Consider the following 20,216-nt stretch of genomic DNA (forward strand, 5'->3'; position numbering starts at 1 on the left):
TAGCTGTGTGACCCTGGGAAAGGCACTTAACCCTCATTGTCCCATCAAAAAAAAATAATTTAAAGACAAGGCCACTAGACTGGGAAATTAAGAGGTTATTGGTAACCTTGGGGAGAGCAGTTTCTCTCAAGTGGTAGGCATGGAAACCAGATTTTGGAGGAGGGTTGAGGAGCTAATGTTGTGAGGTAATGAAGGGAGGAAGTATAGAATTATCCTTTCTCATGGATTGCTTTTTTCTCATTAAAATACATTTAATAGGAATAATGATATTTTCTATATTGCTATCAATTAATCAATCAATAAGCATTTATTAAGTCTTTACTATACACCAAACACTGGGAGAACAGTGTGAGTGCAGAACGTATATGTAGAGGGCTTTGCAAATCTCAAAGTGCTGTGCAAATGTCAGCCGTAAAAGAATTACCTAGAAAAAACCCAAACTCCTTATTGTATTTGGAACGGTAACATAATAAAATCCTCACCATGCAAAGTCATTTTTCTCCCGGGCAAGAACTTGGTCGCATAACATAGAAGCCAGAAGTGAGGGTATCTGAATGTCTTTTATTATTTTTTTTCACATTTATCCTATTTGTGGTTAAACACAACTTCATCTGACAGTTTTAAAACCATTCTCATAAATAAGAAAAAAGAGCAGCATTGGCCAAAATAAAAGGGACATGATGTAGAAGAGTAAAAACAAACCAAAAAATGCCATGTGTCAAAAAAGCGCATTTCGAACAAGCAAAGAAGACGGTCCCCGGGAATGATCACAAACTCAATAGGACAAAAAAGGGGGAAGAAAACTTGACGAATAGGTCAGAAATAAAATAGAGACAGCAGCAAGAATGCAAAGTGCAGGCGTGCCTAGGTTTCATCCCCACAAACCATTTGGGAAATTGATGCGGCCGACTAGTCTTTAGATAAAGTGACGCGTTCTATTTGGAAACAAACATTCGGTTACAGATCTTGCAGGTTTTCTATTTTGTTGGAGGTTATGTTATATCTACTTTACAGTGACTTTACCTGGAACAAAGGATGTATGCAATACATGGTTGGTTATGAGTCCTTACATCTACAGGAGAGACCTTACCTAAGTGGTAATGATTGTGTTTTTGTTTCCTTTGAGCAATGAACAATGAGAAGCTGCAATCTCTGCTCTCAGAAGTAAGTCCCAATACCCTTTATTTCCTTTTAGCTGGAACACAAAACAGGCAAACTCCCAAATCAAACCCTGTCTCATCGATGCCATTTTCAGTGAGTCGATTTGTTCCTCTCCCCACAGCCCCCAAATGATCAAATAGCCAGTTTGACCATTTTCCCATTGAACTGACTAGTGGTTTGCTTGAATGGGTTATTCTAGGATTTGTTTCATCCTTCCTTCCCCATCTTACTGCTTTACTCCTTTAGGGAACAGAGGTCAGCATAGATTGGGAGCAGGATGTTGACATGTGGTGCGCTAGGAAACAGACCTGATGTTGTAAACTCTATTTAAAAGGCCTCCCACAGGGATGTGATATGAGACTGAGAGGGAGAATCCAGCTGATGATGCCTTTTCATTTAGGATCATTCTGTTCAATGATTTTTCCTTCTTTTTACAGGTCAGATTTTAATTAAAAAAAAATACACAAATATCTGCCACTTGGTTTAGAGTTTAAAAACTGAGAATTAATTTTATGTGTTTACAGCTCAACAGTAGTAAGGTTAATAAGAATAACACATACATTTCACTGACAGTTTCATCTTTTTGGAATTTCACGGAATAAAACTGCATTCTGGTGGGTTTTCCCCGGCTATTCCCACCAAAATGAAGTGAGTCCTGTACCTAACTGGAGATACTTAAATATTTCTTCGACCATTTTCATTCTACTATATTATGAAAATACCAGGCTTTCAAGCAAGGTACTAATAAATACTTAATTAAAAACAAATAAACAAAATCCCTGAACTCCAACACAAAACTTAAAAAAACCCTCCCTCCCCCCCTTCCCCTCCCCGATAAAGGCCTCAACATCACCCTGACATGGCAGAGATTTCATAGTCACTGGCAGAGGTGATGGGCTTCCCCATCATCCGGATGTTCTTGGCGTTGGTGATTCTGGCCATCATGCACACTGGCTTGTCAAAGTATTTCACCAGGGCGGGCTCAGTTAAGAGGGAAGCCAGGAACTGCTCAAAGGTGATGGCCCAGTCCCTGTCTAGGCTGTTGCTCCGAGGAAGGGCTGTGGTGCCTCGGCCACTGCGAACCAGGACGGTGTCATCCCCAATGTCCTCACAGTGCAGTTTGTCCTCCTCATGGGAGCCTGCGCTCAGCACCGAGTAAGATGACATGGAGCTGTCATCCTTTGTGTCGTCATCCGAGATGAGCATGGAGGAGCCCGCCCCGTTGTCTCGGGGGGAGGAGTCCTCCAGCTTGATGTCCTCCATCTGCCCGCCCAGGGGGCCCTCGGAAGGCTCCTCATTGTCCATGGCCAGGGTGGCGGGGAGCAGCTCGCCTGCCTCCACACAGTAGGGCTGGCTGGGTCCTTTCTTGGGGAAGAGCATGCTCTGGATGCCCGGGGCGCAGGGGTGCCCGCTGCCTCCGCCCTCATTCTCTTTGGCCGGCTGGGCGATGAAGAGTTTGCCCACTTCTCCAATTTCCAGGAGCAGGCTGGTTACTGCGGCCGTGGCGTGGTACAGTTCCTGCTCATTTGGGTCCTCGCTAAACATGTTGTACATGGTCTTACACAGCTCAATAAACTGTCCCTGGGGGCAAAACAGGCAACATTTTATCATTACGTCATGGGAGGGGACTTGCAGTGAGTGGTCTGACCTGGGACAGAAAGACATTAAAAATCATCTCCACTGGAAGATGTGCGTGGAAGGGCACTCCTAAAAGCTTTCCTTTCACCTTCTCCTAATATGATGTAGTCACAGGAGAAAACTGTTTTCTGATTCAATGTGGGCAGTCTGTTGAAGCTGCCAGAATTTTATTTTTATATATATATATATATATATATATATATATATATATATATATATATATGAGGCAATTGGGGTTAAGTGACTTGCCCAGGGTCACACAGCCAGTCAGTGTCAAGTGTCTGAGGTCACATTTGAATTCAGGTCCTCCTGAATCCTGGGCTGATGCTCTATCCACTGCGCCACCTAGCTGCCCCTCAGAATAATATTTTTAAACAAAATTTTATAATGGAAGGAAAATTTAAAGATGTATGTTCCCTCTCAAATCTATGTATAGTCGAAACTTCTGAAAGGAGTTCATCTCATTTAACCCATGTCTTTTTCATTTGAGGAAACTGAGGCCCAGTGAGGTATCACTCAGGAGGGCATTAAAAGAACCAAGATTTGAACCCAGGGCCTCTCTGACTTCAAATTCAGCATGATTTTCACTGGACCATGCTCTTCTTCAAGCCTCTTACTCTTATGGATTTCCTACTCTTAAGAAAGTCTTTTATTTATAACCCTGTCTATTTTGGACCCAATGGGGGCTCATGGTGCTCATACTCATCAGCTAAAATTCACTCTATTTCAACCAGTAGTGATTGTCAGTTTAGACTGACTTAGATAATGTGGAAAACAGGTTACATATAGCATATGATGATGTTTTATTAGCTTGCTTGTCTGCATACCTAATTTTTTTGTTTGTCTTTGTTTTGGTTGTAAGACAGGGAGATCTCCCTCAAACACGATTTTATTCATGCTTGGTCAGAGGAGGTCAGGTACACAGCTGATGCTGATGGAAGCCAATCTTCATGGAGAAGGCTGAGTCCAATTCAAATGGACAAGTCACAACATTCACTTCTGAAGAAATATTCAGGGTTTATGACCAAAGGTTGACTTCAAGTCCATAGTATCTACAACATGCACAGACAATCCCCACAAGAAAAGCCTAGGTAGAGCTGTGAATAGAACAGTGAGCCTGGAGTCAGGAAGACCTGAGTTCATATCCAGCCCCAGATATTTAGTAGCTGTGTGACCATGGGCAAATCACTTAACCTCTGTCTGTCTCAGTTTCCTCATTTGTAACCCAGGGATAATAATAGCACTTGCTTCCTAGGATGAGGATCAAATGAGATAGAATTGTAAAGAGTTTTGCAAACCTTAAAGCCTTTAGCCTTAATGTTATTATTGTTATTAAGCATTCGATCCAAGTCGTGAAGTTCTCTCTCTGAGTAAACTTAAAAATAACCTAGTGAGAATACAGGTAACAGAGAGGCTTTGTACAAAAACCTGGATCGTTGTCTCCATTTTGTAAATTGATCATTGATACAGTGGAAATCAGAGGATTCTCTCCAGATATTGGGCAATCCTTTCTCTATGTTGGCACCAGCAATGACCCTGATGGTGTGATTATTACTGTAAAGGAAAGAGAGCAGCAACTTGTCCATTGACAATGTGAGGGGCGTCTCTGACTAAAATGCATAGTGGGATGATGAACCATGATTCCAGAGGACTGAGAATGAGGCAGGCTCCCCACCTCCTGACAGAGGTGATAGATTCAAAGAACAGAATGAGATATACATTTTTGGACATGGGAAAAGTGGGATTTTGCTGTGCTTTCCTATGCACACTTGCCATTTAGGCTCCTCTCCACATCTTTGTTGTTGTTGTTGTTCGTGGAGGGGGAGGGAGAAAAAAAATTAATGCTTGTCAATTGTGTGGAGTATGGACAACTAGCACCCAAAAAGTGCCTTAGGCCATGCAAAGAACGGGGCTGTAAATAGGACCTTTGCTTCTATCTTTGACTTCCTAGACAGATCTGGTAGGACTGCTGGGTCAGAGGGTTTGGACAGCGTAGTCACTATTTTTGCACCACTTTTGGATGGATCACATTTTGGTTGCACCAATGCTGCCATCAGTCTGCTTTCCTGGGTTTTCATGACAAGGCTCTTATATGATTTCTCTTCTTCCATCACCCAAGATACAGGCTGAATTAGAACCAGTGGACATCTATCTTACAGTCTCGTTTCCCCCTTTACTCATTTCTTCCACCCTTGTTGACCCTGATACAAATGGATCTGTGATCTTTCTGATCTGGGCGGGGCCTTCAGGGATGCTGTTCATAACTGGATCTATATTCTGGCCCATTTCATGCTACCAGGTGTATCCCATCCAACTCTACTCCAGGTGTTCCCACTGCCAATCTATGATGTCTAATCACACCGGGCCCTTGTAACCACAAGGCAATCTTTTTTCTTTCCTGATTGACTCAATTGTATTTTCCATTCATCACCTGTTTGGAACAGAGGATGTTCCAAACTGTTACTACTCTCTTAGAGGTTTCCACATCATACTCTTTGCTCTCAGCAGAGGATCCTGCCTCATCCTTAGAGGTCCTTGACCTCAAACTACCTCTTATTCACAATTCTATACCTCAAAACCCATTGGCAAGAGGGAGCTTCCTTTGCTCCAGGTTCTAGGGAAGTGATTATTGTCCGCCAAGGTTAATATCTCTACATGTTCCCTCCTACTACCTCTAGCAGCATGACATTTTAATTATTCCCTCTTTACATTATTTCCCCAGTCTTAAAAAGACTCTTCGCTTAAATCTATGATCCCTCAAATTATAGTTCTGTATTTTTCCTCCACTTATTGATCAAATTCATAGAAAAAGTCATCTACATTCATTACTTTCACATTCTCATGGAATTCCTTATATTTAGTTATTTTTGCCTGTAGAAATGTCACTCCATTACATTTAGGTACCAGAGTTTAATCAGCTGTTCCCCAATTGATAGACAACCATTTTTTTTTTTAAAGTGAGGCAATTAGGTTAAGTGACTTGCCCAGGGTCACACAGCTAGTAAGTGTTAAGTGTCTGAGGCTGGATTTGAACTCAGGTACTCCTGACTCCAGGGCCAGTGTTTTATCCACTGCGCCACCTAGCTGCCCCTGATAGACAACCATTTTGTTTCTAGGTCTTCACCACCACAAAGAATGCTGCTGCAAATTTTCTGATATACCATGGACATTTGTGTCTGTCTTTGACTTCCTTGACAGATAGACTGTCAAAAGTTATGGGAAGTTTAATCACTTTTCTTGCATCATGGAGTTTAGTTATATTCCTTCATCATAGTTGAATCACTTGTTGGTTACACTACGATCAATATCCATCAACATCGTGTGCTTCCTTGGGTTTTTGTGACACTGCTCTTTCATTGTTTCTCCTCCTACATCCTTGTCTTCCTAATTGTAAGTATCCTCTAAGGCTCTGACCTGAATCCTCTTCTTTCTATATCCTTTGGCAAACTCATCAGTTCACATAGGTGCAACTATCATCTCTATGCAGATAACACCCAGATCTAAATATCCATATCACTGCCTATTGGACATCCCTACTGGATGTCTCAGAGACATTTAAAACTCTATGTCAAAATAGGACTCATTCTCTTTTCCCTTAAACCTACTCTTCATCTTCCTAACTTCCTTGCTTTTCTGGGTAGGCTGCCATCATCCTTCCAGTAACCCTGCTTAACAATCTCGACTCTTCCTTCTCTCACCCCTCACATCCAATTGATTGTTATATCTTATATCTTATCAATTGTACTTCCCAAATATCTCCTGCATCTGTCTTCTTCCCTCTACTCCTATGGCCGACACCCTAATTCAAGCCTTCATCATTTCCCTCTTGGACTATTTCAATAGCTTTGTAACTATTCTTGCTGTATCCAGTTGCTCCCTTTTCCACACAGCTGAAAAAGTGATATTCTTATATTACATGCAGTTCCAATCACATCACTCCCTTACTCACCAGTGGTTTCCAACTGTCTCTTGAGGTTAGATAAATGGAGAATGAGATATAAATAATAATTCCAATAAACAGAGATCAATGGAAACTTACAACTTCCCATCTCCAATTTTTATGTCTTCCTGATGGCTGGAATGCACTCTCACCTCACTTCTACCTCTTTAGAATCCTTAGCTTCCTTCAAAGCTCAGTTCAAGCGCCATCTACTTCAGAAGACCTATCCAGATTGCCCCAGTTGCTAGGGTGTTCTCTCCCCTCCCATTTTTATCAGTGCCAACATCACTATTTATAAAGAGAGGGATAAGGAGTGGACCGGTGAGTTCATTGGCTTAAGGAACTTCCAGGTGAAGAAATTCCCTCTATTGACACAGGCATATCTTCTGCAACTTAGAGTCTCAGAGAAGGCTAAATATCTTGTGTCAGAGGGACAATTTAGAACTTCAAAACTACTACATCTACCACAACACCCTGATACTTCTTTTGTATATATTCTGCATTTACATTTTTGTGTAAAGTTGGTTCCCTTCCTCCCCCTTCCACTGCCCCTCCTCCTTTTTTTTTTTTGTCGGGAAATGAAGGTTAAGTGACTTGCCAAGGGTCACACAGCTAGTAAGTGTCAAGTGTCTGAGGCTGGATTTGAACTCAGGTCTTCCTGAATCCAGGGCCGGTGCTTTATCCACTGTGCCACCTAGCTGCCCCTAGTTTCCTTCCTTCTAAATAGATGAAAGTTCCTAAGATCAGGGATTATATAATTTTTGTCTTTGTGTCCCTGGAAAGCGGTAGCTTAATAAATGTTTGTCGAATAATAATAATGGTAATAGCCAATAATAGCTAGAATTTATAAAGCACCTACTATGTGCCAGGCACTGTGTGAAGTGCTTTACAAATATTATCTCATTTAATCCTCCCAAGAACCCTGGGGAGTAGATGTTATTATTATCCCCATTTTACAGATTAAGAAACTGAAGCAAACAGAAGTTAAGCATCAGTATCTACCCAAAATGCTTGGAGCTTTGCTTGAGTGCTCTAGACCAGTGGTGTCAAATTCAAATAGAAATTGATCTCTATTCCACATATTGATGGCACATATTTTATACCGCTGTTCTGAACCATTGTGGAGATGGATATTGGTAGATCACGTGGGCTATCCAATAATTACCCCTTGCTCTTGTCTTTTGTCTAGCTCATTTTTTTCACTAATAGATTTCTCAGATCCCATTCTTTATACCATTTTTCCTTTGCCATTGCTTGCTTGTAGGATGTTGCATCCTCTTCTTGCCTACTGAGTGTCTCACATCCTCCACTGCCTCTTAAAGTACAGGGCCTGACACATCACAGGTGCTTAATAAATGCTTCTTCCCTCTCCTATTAGGAGTTAGTAAACTATAGCTGTGAGTAAAACACAACCCACCACTTGTTCAGGTGGCAAGCCAGGTTTTGGCCCTTGGAGTATAGTTACCTACCCCCTGTTATGGATTTCTCTATAGTCTAAGGGGAAAGAAAAGCACCCAAGTTGGAAATATGAGATAGTGAAGAGTCAGTACCTGGTTCAATTTGGGCAGGTCCTTTGAATTCTTTGACTTGGCTTTATTCTCTTGGGTCCACAGTCTCAGGTAGTTACGATTGTCTTGGGAATTCACCTTCTTCCCTAAAATGAAAAGATCAAGATATAAGGAGACAGTCTGATTGGGCTATCAACAAGCAACCCTCCCTCCCATTTTAATTAATTAATTAAAAATTTAATTGAATAACTAAATAAAGGTATGGAAAAGATGTACCTTTGTCTGACTTGAGACTCACTGTAACAAACCCATCGTCAGCATTTGGCTTGGTCCTGCTCTCCAGGCCAACCACTAGGAAGTATTTAGAAGGACAATATGAGATGTTAGTGAATGGTAAGATAGGTCATTTAAAAAGCAAAGCAAAAACTAATGCTCAATATTTATAGCAGGACACCAGAAGAATTTGTCTTCAAGTTCTCAAGTGAATTATGTCTAAACCAGGACAGAATCGGAATGAAAAAGATGCTGTCCAACACTGCAAATTGGTCTGGGTTATATTCACACACAGCTTAGACTCCCTTGTAACAAAGAAAAACAGTTAAGCAAAAACAGCCAATTAAATGAGAGTGTGTGATTGTGCAGACAACATTCTGCCCAGTCTTACTCCATCTCTCTACAAAGGGGAAAGTAGGTTTCATTTTCTGTTCTCCTTGACTAAGATTGGCAATTACACTTTCTCAGAGTTCAGATTTCTTTTTTCCTGTTCTTTTGTGGATTGTTCTTTGGCTCCTACTTATATTTCACTCATTTAAAGCACTTTTTCTAAAGGTCTTTTTTTTTTTTTTGCCGTTTTTGAAAACAGCTAGTATATCTTCATTTGGTATCTGTAAAATTGGTTTTCTTCTAGAACCTATAGACTCTAGGAGTTAACTTGTTTAAAGAAATAAGGTGCCAGAGCTTGCTACATTTAGAAGGACAAAGGAAAGGATAACACAACGTAGTATTATTTTCATAATAGTATTAAATGGAGTCATTTTTGAATTGGAAAAGACCTTAGAGAACATCTAGTCTAATCCCATTATTTTGTAGAAGAAGGAACCAAAGCCTGAAGAAGGAAGGGAATTTAGGGACCTGGGCCACAAAGGGACAATTCCATGACAGAGCCAAGAGCTCAACTTGGGTTTCCCAACTTCAAAGTCAATGCTGTTAATATTGAACTTTCTATTCTTCACTAGGTTTATGTGTTTTTACCGGAATTACTTTAGATTTAGAATGTACTATTTCAAAAATAGGACTTTCTAAAAATTCACCTATTGCTTTGTAGAGTTTCATAGGAAAATAGGCATTTTAAGAAAAAAGATATGAGAAAAAGTCTTTTGACTCTAAATTTAGCCTGTCAGTTACGGGGTGGTATAGTCCTTTTTCCCTATGGTTACCCCCAACCCCTCAAAAAATCCAGGTGTCTAAGCTTCTTTTTGCAATGTACTAAATTAAATTCTATCATGATATTTAAAGTTCGGATGCTATATTTGGAGTCAGAGGACCTATGTTGAAATCTCAGCCCTATAACTTATTCTTTGTGCCTCAGTTTCCTTATCTGTAAAATACTGGGGCTGGAGAAGATGACCTTCTAAGGTCCCCTTCAGCTTTAAATCTATGACAACTCTACGATACTAATAAGTGACCAGAGGCAAGTTATTTCACTCTTACAGAGGATGTATAAAATGGGCATGTTATTGGATGAGGAAACTGAGGTCACACAGCTAGTAAGTGTCTGAGGCTAGGTTTAAATTTAGGTTTTCCTAACCCCAGGTCACCCGTTCCTTTGATAAACCTGGCAGCTCTTTTGTCTTCCCTGTGATGCTGTATTCCTGAAAGGACCCTCAGTAAGGAAAGAAAAAAAACCAAACACCTACCATGCGTGCACTCAGGAGTGATGTCTTCAAAAAAGTACTGAGTGGCTTCGAAGGCAGAATCTGGCTCTTCTTGATCAGGGGATGGCTCTAATGAGGGAAGAGAGTGTGGTTACTCAAAATGTGAATGGATTTAATTTCAAAGGACCTGTGAAGATCTCAGTTGGGAAAAGCAGCAGAAATGACTTAGATGGAGACACCTGACACCTTGGGACGTATTGAGAATATGACTTGAGACCACTCATTTTGCATGATTTCCCCTTGGGGTTCAGTTTCCAAGAAGATCAATACATGGGGGACCAAATGAGAAGGAGAAAGAACCTAATATGACAGGAGTTGATATGGCAAGCACAAGATAAAGGCCAAAGTTCTCCTCTGATCACCACTATTATCAAGGACTTGTGATAATTTACAATATTGGGTCCAGTGGTGTTCCCCTCCAAAATCACCCTTCCCAGCTGACACAGAGCTATTATTGTGCTTCAGAAAGGCCCTATTGTAGCTAGCTGACAACTGTTACCATTAGCCCCCTCCCCAATTATGCCAGAATCTGCCTGGATTTAGTCCAGAGGCTGAGATTACATCGACAAACTGATCCTTGTGGAGAGCTTAAAAAAAGCAAGGACACTGGAACCAGCACTCTCTCTCTCTCTTTCTTTCTTTCTTTCTTTCTTTCTTTCTTTCTTTCTTTCTTTTTCTTTCTCTCTCTCTCTCTCTCTCTCTCTCTCCCCTCCCCCTCCCCCCCCCTCCTTTTTGCAGGACAATGAGGGTTAAGTGACTTGCCTAGGGTCACACAGCTAGTAAGTGTCAAGTGTCTGAGTCCAGATTTGAACTCAGGTCCTCCTGAATCCAGGGCCAGTACTTTATCCACTGCACCACCCAGCTGCCCCCCAGCACTCAGTTTCCCTGTGTGTCTCTCTCCTTGCTGAGCGAACGCTGAGACTGGACATCTGATTTTGGGGTGTATGAAACAGGCAGATGCTGGCATGACCTCCCACAGGAAATCACAGGGCGGCTGTCCTAAAGCACCATGGGATGAAGGCATGGATGTGTTTTGCTAATTACATTCCCTAAAAAAAAGGATGTAATCTCAGACAAGCAATCAAAAAGGCAAACTGGTGTGTTACTACAGCTGTGCAGATATTTAGTGAAGAATGGAAACCACATTTGTGGAAGATGAGACTCTCTGTAGGAGGGAGAGAGCCTTGCTAGGTGAACCATAATGGTCTGTGCTGTTGTTCTCTCACACCAAGCTTCTCTCTCTTTTTTTTTTCATAAGATTTTTAGTTCCAATTTTTTCTTCCTCCCTCCTTTCCTTCCCCCCTCCCAGAGACAGCAAGCAATCTGATATAGGTTATATATGTACAATCACATTCAAGATATTTCTGCATTAGTCATGTTGTGAAAGAAGAATCAGAGCAAAAGGGAAAAACCTCTCTCTCTCTCTCTCTCTCTCTCTCTCTCTCACACACACACACACACACACACACACACACACGTGGAAACAGTATGTTTCAATCTGCATTCAGAATCCAGTTCGTTTTTTCTGGATGTGGAGAACATTTTCTATCATGAGTCCTTTGGAGTCTTCTTGGATGATTGTACTGCTGAGAAGAGTCTACCACAGTTGATCATCATACACCAAGCCTCTCATTTGAAGATTCCCCTTCTATCTTCATGAAACAACTCAATAGGTTCTACATTGCAGGGCCTACCTAGACTTCATGTTTGCCTTTGTATATCCATGCTGCCTGGCACATAGTAGGTGCTTAATTAATGCTTGCTGAGTTGTCAAGCACGAGACATGGTTTATTAGAAAACAGATACTGGGGCAGCTAGATGGCGTAGTGGATAGAGCACCGGCCCTGGAGTCAGGAGTACCTGAGTTCAAATCCGGCCTCAGACACTTAACACTTACTAGCTGTGTGACCCCGGGCAAGTCACTTAACCCCAATTGCCTCACTAAAAAAAAGAAAGAAAAAAGAAAAAAAAAGAAAATAAATATCTACGTGCCATGGGGAACACTAGTGATTTATGTATTTATAAGAAGTAATCTTTTAAAATGTCCCTCTTTCTATCCTTCAAACCATACCCTCGTGCATTTGGACAGCTGGTAGCTGGCTCTACCAGGAAAGTCATCTTGCTGGATACCTCTCGCCCACCGATGCCAGATATATTTTTTGGGGGGTGGGGTGGGGAAATGAGGGTTAAGTGATTTGCCCAGGGTCACACAGCTAGTAAGTGTCAAGTGTCTGAGGCCGGATTTGAACTCAGGTCCTCCTGAATCCAGGGCTAGTGCTTTATCCACTGCGCCACCTAGCTGCCCCCATGCCAGATATTTTATCAACTGCTTTATGCTCATTTCTGCCTTCTCGTTGTTGATCCTCTTTGAAAACATGACTTTTGTCTTGGAAGATTTATAAATCAACTTTCTTATGCTTTAGAACGAATGAAGGTTTTTTTGTTTTTGTTTTTTTTTTTAAACACCACAATACTGACCAGGCACCTGTGGGAGGAGCCACTGAAAATGGTTGAAAAGAAGAACATAGAGTTTGACTACTTCACAACTGAGGCCAGAGTGTTCCCTGAGTGACAGGATCCAACACAGAGTGGCCTCAACATTAGTTTGCAATGTCCTGATTACACAATGTCAAGAAAAAACTACAGGGTTCATTTCATTCTGTGTTTGCTTGTTTGTTTGTTTTTGACATTGAGTTAATTATAGAATAATGGCTACAAGGACAATGGTGGCAAAGAAAGGTGAAGGATGGAAGTATGACAAGTGCCCTGTTCTCCATCCTCATTCATTTAATAGACATTTTTTCAGCTGACCACTATTATTCATTTATTCACCATTGCTCTAAGATAAATAAAATCAGAAATCCGGAGCTAGAAGAAGAGGCTCAGATTGGCTCTTGTTTTTTTGTTTTTGTTTTTTGGTGAGGCAATTGGGGTTAAGTGACTTGCCCAGGGTCACACAGCTAGTGTCAAGTGTCTGAGGCTGGATTTGAACTCAGGTCCTCCTGAATCCAGGGCTGGTGCTCTATCTACTGCGCCACCTAGCTGCCCCTCAGATTGCCTCTTTTTTTTTTTTTTTTTTGCGGGGCAATGGGGGTTAAGTGACTTGCCCAGGGTCACACAGCTAGTAAGTGTTAAGTGTCTGAGGCTGGATTTGAACTCAGGTATTCCTGAATCCAGGGCCAGCGCTTTAACCACTTCGCCATCTAGCTGCCCCCCTCTCAGATTGCCTCTTAAAAGAGGAAGAACAAAGACTACTCTTCCGTGAAGTCTCCTCCCTGAAGGTGGGGGTGAGGTCTTCATTTTGCCCAAGGCCCTTTTTTTTTTTGACCTCTGAGCAGCAGAACCTTGAGTCGTTTTTGTTTCCAGCGGATTCTCTCCTCTCAAGTGGGTCCAGACTAAACTTTCCTCTTAAATAGACACCTTCCTGAAGCCTCTGCATAATCCCCTACTTTTGTAGGGTCCTTCCCCTGAGCTCTGAGGATGAGCTGGGCAGTTCACTTACCAGGCAGAACGTGCATTTTGTAGAGCAGCTTAAGTTTCTCTGTGAGGTCTCCGTGACAGGCTGCACCTATAAAGGAGCACACGTTAGTTACCATTGGCTATGGAAGTCTCTGAGTTGTTCGCTCATTTCAGCCCCGTTCTACTCTCCATGATCCCATTTGGGGTTTTCCTGGCAGATACTGGAGTGGTTTGTCATTTTCTTTTCCTGCTCATTTTACAGATGAGGGAACTGAAGCAGACAGGGTGAAGTGACTTGCCCTAGGACACAAAGCTAGTGTCTGAGGTTGGATTTGATCAGGTCTTCCTGACTCTAGGCCCAGCATTCTATCCTGTGCCATCTAGCTGCTCTAGAACACTCCTGCCCAGCACATCCTCCTCCTCCTCCTTACAACGGCTAGCATACGTGTATGCGAGCATAGCTAGCCTACGGTGTACCAGGCGCCATACTAAGTGCTTTACAAACATTATTTTATTTAATCCTTACAACACTAGGAGATGGGTGATGCTATTATCCCCATTTTTATAGATGATGAAACTAAGGCAAACTGAGGTTAAGTGACTTGCCTGGTGTCACAGAGCTAGTAAGTGTCTGAGGCAGGATTTGAATTCAGGTCTTCCTAATTCCTAAGGCCTAGCTGCTTCTACTTCATGGTGCTGAACTCTTATTCTGCATTCCTCGAGGTACCTTCATGGAACATGGCTGAAAGAAATTCTAATTCTGATTAGGGAGTGTTTGGATACTTGACTTTCTATGGGGAAATGTATCCCAAATACATTTGATCATTTGTTAAAAAAACAAACAAAACAGAAACAAAAAAAACTCCGCTAGACTTTGACCAAAAAATAACCTCCAAATAACAATTTGCCCATTTCAATGGCAAATCTAAATTATTCTCCTTCAAAATGCTTATTCGCTTTATAAGAGAGGGCAGTCTGATTCTAGACATTAAGCTGGCAGAGTATTTTGCTTTAACATTTTAAAATCACATGTAAGGGCAGAATGTGATAACTAAATCCCATGAATATCCCTCCCCCCTTAAAAACAAAAGAACAGGGGCAGCTAGGTGGTGCAGTGGATAGAGCACTGGCCCTGGAATCAGGAGTACCTGAGTTCAAATCCGGCCTCAGACACTTAACACTTACTAGCTGTGTGACCCTGGGCAAGTCACTTAACCCCAAGTGCCTCACTTAAAAACAAAACAAAACAAAAAAACAAAAGAACACCAAAAAACCAAAAAACCAAAACCAAAACAAAACCCCATGAACTACTGAAAGCTAGGTCATTCATATCCTATCATTGCAAACTTGATTTTAAAAAAAGGACAAATTCCATCTTTTTGGTTTTAGCCCCATGTTCCAACTTATTAGATCAACTTGAACCTTGATTCTATTATGCACTGGATTGGCTGTCCTCGGTTCTGTGATCCACAAACAAGAAACAGGCCTTTTCTATTTTCATCCAAGTTGTTGATAAAAATGTTCACTAGGACAGTTTCAAGGACAGAGTCCTTTCATGTGACATTAGAAATTTCCCTTCAGCCTGACAGACTACTATTTGTCAACATTTTCTGGGTTACTTGTTCTACTGGCTATAAATCCACATCATTACAAATCTATTTCCCCCCATCTTATCCACAAACATCATGGGAAATCTGTTAAATACCTTGCTGAAATAAAAATACAGTCTGCCTCTGGCTCTCCTTTGTCTATCAACCCAATAACTATTGTACTTGTTTGCTGTGACCTTCTTGGCAAACCTATGCTGGTTCCTCACCATCACTGCTTTCTTCTTAAAGGGCTCACAATTTAACAATCCATTATACAGTTATGCTAGAGATAGAATGACATGATCACTGTAATTTCCATAATCTACCTACCTATCAGGAGAAAATCTGCCCATCTCTAGTCTCTCACATGTCTCCTGTTCTACAAGAACTGTCCAAGATGACAGATGATAATTCTGCCCATACTTGTCTGCAAGCACCTTCTATATCTTGGAATGTAATCTGCCTATACCCAGAGACCCGAACTTATTTAAAAGGATAATGTGCTCTTTTGTTCTATTATTGTTTGTCTTCTGATCAATTGCCTTAAAGATGATTGTTGAATCCTTTCTGTATAAAAACATTCTTTTGGACAGAAAAAAAATGGAAAATAGGAATTTTGGAGTTCATCTGTTAACCTGTCTCCATCATATTTTTCGCCTTAAAAATAGTTTGGCGAGGGCTTCTCTTCTCTTAGTATCTTTCAAAAGCTTCTGCTCATGATGGGTTTTAGCTTGATGTTCTTCTTACTAATCCAGGCCACCTTTTTTGTATCTGTCCTGGTGTGTATATACTCCACCTTGTTATTTTGTAGAGATTTGTGGGTCACAGATCAGAGGAATGGATAAATTAGTTACACACAGAGATAGAAATACTACAATAGGCTTGGAGACCTTATAGATGGGTTATTTCTCTATTCTTTAAAAGCTGCCTTTCCCAGGTAATGAAGGTTTTTGTACCCATGAAGCTGACTACTGCTCAGGTTACCCCAAATCATGCCATAGTTTGTCCGTACTTAGTCCAGAGACAAATTCTCGGAAGTTGATCAGAGAGTCCCCATTTTCATCCAGTAACTGGAATAAGCGAGAAGCCAGCACGTCAGAGTGAGTCCCACAAGCCCATGGGAAGAGCAAGGCGAACATCCCTTTGAACTGCTCAAAATCAATACGGTATTGTTCCAGGTAAGGCAGGCTGGGGTCATGGCGATCCAGGGCATTGCTGTTCCCACCCCAATAGCAGCTGGTGAGATGTTCTGCCTGGGAGGAGGGGAAGGGGAGAGAACGGAATTATACAGAGATGATAACTGCACTGCCATTCCCATCAGTGTGGTAATCTTATAAAGCAAATGCTTTTTAATGTAAACCAGAGAGATAAGGAAGAGAGTGGAGGAGGCTCATTAGTCCCTCTCCATCTCCACGTTGTTTTTTGGGTCTACCCTCTCACTTCAGGACATCATGGCTGTGCATATGTAACCTGAGTGATCTAGGACAATTAAAATTGGAAGGAAAAGAAAAATGAGGGAGAAACAAAATGATGTTTGTAACAGGAGAGACTTTTAACTTGAAAGATGTCAATTTGAAGATATGCCCCCCTCCAAGGAGAACTTCATAACAATTCTCTGGAGTTCATAGTGCAAATATTATTATGCCCGTTTTGAAGATGCAGAGCCTGAGGTTGAGTGGTTAAATGACTTGCACATCTCTCTCTCTCTCACTCACACACACACACACACACACACACACACACACACACACTGAATCCAGATCTCAGACCGATGTCTAGTATTCTACATTAAAAAAAAAACAACAAACCACGAACACTTTTAATCCTCCAATCTCATGAAACTGCATGTGGCCTTCGGGAGAATTTAGTGGCACTCCCTACACAAAGGGATCGAATCTCATCAAAGACTTCCATTTTCCTCTCCAGTTACATTAAGTAGCCTCTTTATTTGCTCAGAGCACTGAATGTGACTTCTTATAAAATATTTGTTGTTCAGTCGCTTTGGTCATATGAAACTCTTCATGACCCCATTTGAGGTTTTCTTGGCAAAGATACTGGAGTGGTTTGCCACTTCCTTCTCCAGCTCATTTGACAGATGAGGATACTAAGCCAAACAGGGTTGAGTGACTTACCCAGGGTCTCATTGGGTTGGAATGGCTCATTAATACTCAATGGAGGGCACCTAGGTGGCGCAGTGGGTAAAGCACTGGCCCTGGATTCAGGAGTACCCGAGTTCAAATCCGGCCTCAGACACTTGACACTTACTAGCTCTAACCCTGGGCAAGTCACTTAACGCCCCCCCCCCCATTGCCCAGCAAAAAAAACAAAACAAAACAAACAAACAAACAAAAATACTCAATGGAGCCAAGCTAGGGAATATCAGCAAACTCGGCAGGTGGAAGTGGCCATTGAATTACAAGGTGTTAAGAAAATTCCTAATCACCCTAAACGATTTCTTTTTTTTTCCTTTCTTTCTTTCTTTCTTTCTTTCTTTCTTTCTTTCTTTCTTTCTTTCTTTCTTTCTTTCTTTCTTTTTAGGCAATGGGGGTTAAGTGACTTGCCCAGGGTCACACAGCTAGTAAGTGTCAAGTGTCTGAGGCTGGATTTGAACTCAGGTCCTCCTGAATCCAAGGCCGGTGCTTTAACCACTGCGCCATCTAGCTGCCCCCCTAAATGATTTCTTAATGGAGATCATATTCTAACTTGAATGTCTATCTCAAATGGTGGAATACAGAAAAAAATAATTGATTTATAATTAGTACGATTTCCTCTTTCTTTTCATTAATGAAAATGATTAGTGAGGAATGAATTATCAAATGCAAAGGATAGAAATTTAATCAAGCAGGCCTTTCCTCCTTCAATGCAACATTTTTATTCTAATTGTATTTTATTTTCTATTAAGAGCTTTATTTAGGAAATATATATTGATAATAACTTCATTCCATATTTAAATTTCATTGTGGCTGCTCTAAGTTCTGTGAATTAATGCTCCCTTCTTTTATTAGCCCTAAAATACAATTAGAGTATTTTGTGCAATGAAAGGGAATGGGGAATATCAAATTCATCTAGTACAATCCCATTTTTTTGTCTTTAATACACTTTTGCATTCTCAGTGATTTCTTAGTCTTGTGAGGCAAGCTTTATCGAGGCATCACTTCTACCTCTATGAATATGAGTTACCATTATTGTTATTGTTATTATCTTATCTTTAGAAGACATTGCTACAGCTATAAAATTTACCCAACAAATTCGCATTCATTTGAAGAGTTTCTTTCTTGTATGCCCATGAATTTTGCTTATAGCTTACTTTGAAAAGAGCATAAAGTTCTTCCAGTTCATCAATTGTAAATGATGTTTCTGTCACTATTGTCCGCACCTTTGAAAAATGGAAAAAGAAGGTTTAGATGCAGAGAAGGTTTACCAGGAAGTGCTCTGAATGACCCCAAGCTCTTTGCTATCATGAAAGTCCACCTTGGTAACACCACGTGAAGAAACACAGATGTAAGTCAGAAAGAATTAGTACTGCAGGTGATCCAAAGGGCATCGTGAATGTTAAGGCTATTAAGTAATATTACAATGATGACTTGTGCAAAAGAGTGGGCATATGAGATATCCTATCAAGGATATGTATGACTAGGAAAGGAGGAGGTATGTTGGTCATGCAGTGACAGGGATGTATAAGAGACAGAGATCCAAAGTGATAGAGCGGCATCCGCAAACTATGAAAAGAAGCAGAGGAAAGCCTCAGATACAAGGGGGATAGATGCTCTGTTGTGAACTTACAAAAAGGTATGGATGAAAATCTCATAGAATAAGGAGGGATTGGCTGTACTGATGAGATCATGAACCACAGAATCATATAATGAGAGCTCAAGGGGACCTTCCATATACTACAAACCCCTGATAGGTAGCACAGTGGCTAGAGCATAAGACCTGGAGTCAGGAAGACCTGAGTTCAAATCTGGCTTCAGACATTTATTAGCTGTGTGACCCTGGGTAAGTCACTTAACCTTGTTTGCTTCAGTTCCTCATCTATATACAATGAACTGGAGAAGGAAATGGCAAACCACTCTAGTATCTTTGCCAGGAAAACCCAAAATGGGGTCACGAAGAGTCATACATGACTGAAACAACTGAGCAACAACTTTTTTTTTTTCAGATGAAGACTCAGAGAGGTTAAGTGAATTGTCCAGAGATGGAGGCAAAATTTGAACCCATTTCCTCTGACCTCCATCAAGCACTGTTTCTACTATACCATGCCTACCAAAATACAGGATAAAATAGAATTTAGGGTCCAGGAAAGGGAACTTAGATGGAGAGGAGTCAATGTTGTTTTATAAAGGACTTACCACATTACGCTTGGTAGTGTCTTCCAGAGTCTGGATGACTTTCAGCCTCTGTTTAAATCTCATCTGTTCGATCAAGTCAGCTCTGATGGTTCCAAATTTCTGGAAAGGAAAACCCAATATTTCTGAAGATTTTGTCTAGAACTTAAGTTGTCTTTCTGTAGAAAAATTAGTGAAGCAATCCTTATGAAGCTCGGCCAAAGTGCTTTATTCCAGGAAGGCCTATCCTGACCCCATCTTTCCCGACTATGATTATTTATCCACATATTCTTCTCTTCCCCTCACCCCAGAATATAATCCTTTTGGTACATTTTGATGTTTTTTGTTGTATCTCTAGTGTTTAGCGAATTGTTTGGCAAATAACAATGATGACAGCTAGCATTTATATAGCACTTTAAGATTTACAAAGGTATTTTAAAAACATTATTATCTTTGCAACAATCCTGAGAGGGAGGTATTATTAATTCCCATTTATGGTTGAGAAAACTGAGGCAGAGAGAGGTTAGGTGACTTGCCCAGGGTCACATAGCTAGTGAGTAGCTAAGGTTGGATTGAAACTAAGGTCTTTCTTACTCCAGGTCCAGTGCTCTATCCACTGCTTAACTTAGCTTGGAGAATAATTGGTTAATGTGAGAAGTGAG

The 20,216-nt window shown here is 41.0% G+C and overlaps 1 protein-coding gene across 2 annotated transcripts in view; it reads right to left on the reverse strand.

Annotated features, from left to right (window-relative positions):
- Nucleotides 1-541: 541 nt before the first annotated feature.
- Nucleotides 542-20,216, reverse strand: part of TBC1D9 (TBC1 domain family member 9) — a 125,131-nt gene continuing 105,456 nt past the window's right edge. The window contains exons 14-21 of one of the 2 annotated variants that reach the window (XM_043971431.1): nt 19,579-19,677; nt 18,537-18,605; nt 16,242-16,482; nt 13,684-13,749; nt 10,164-10,250; nt 8,524-8,598; nt 8,290-8,393; nt 542-2,742 (exon numbers count right to left, since the gene is read on the reverse strand). In XM_043971431.1, the coding sequence (XP_043827366.1) occupies nt 2,011-2,742; nt 8,290-8,393; nt 8,524-8,598; nt 10,164-10,250; nt 13,684-13,749; nt 16,242-16,482; nt 18,537-18,605; nt 19,579-19,677 (1,473 nt within the window). In that variant the 3' untranslated portion in view covers nt 542-2,010. The remainder of the gene's footprint in view (nt 2,743-8,289; nt 8,394-8,523; nt 8,599-10,163; nt 10,251-13,683; nt 13,750-16,241; nt 16,483-18,536; nt 18,606-19,578; nt 19,678-20,216) is intronic. The other variant, XM_043971433.1, reaches the window with a different exon arrangement.

This window comes from Dromiciops gliroides, chromosome 6 (genome assembly GCF_019393635.1).
Source record: "Dromiciops gliroides isolate mDroGli1 chromosome 6, mDroGli1.pri, whole genome shotgun sequence".
Classification (NCBI taxonomy): Eukaryota; Metazoa; Chordata; class Mammalia; order Microbiotheria; family Microbiotheriidae; genus Dromiciops; species Dromiciops gliroides.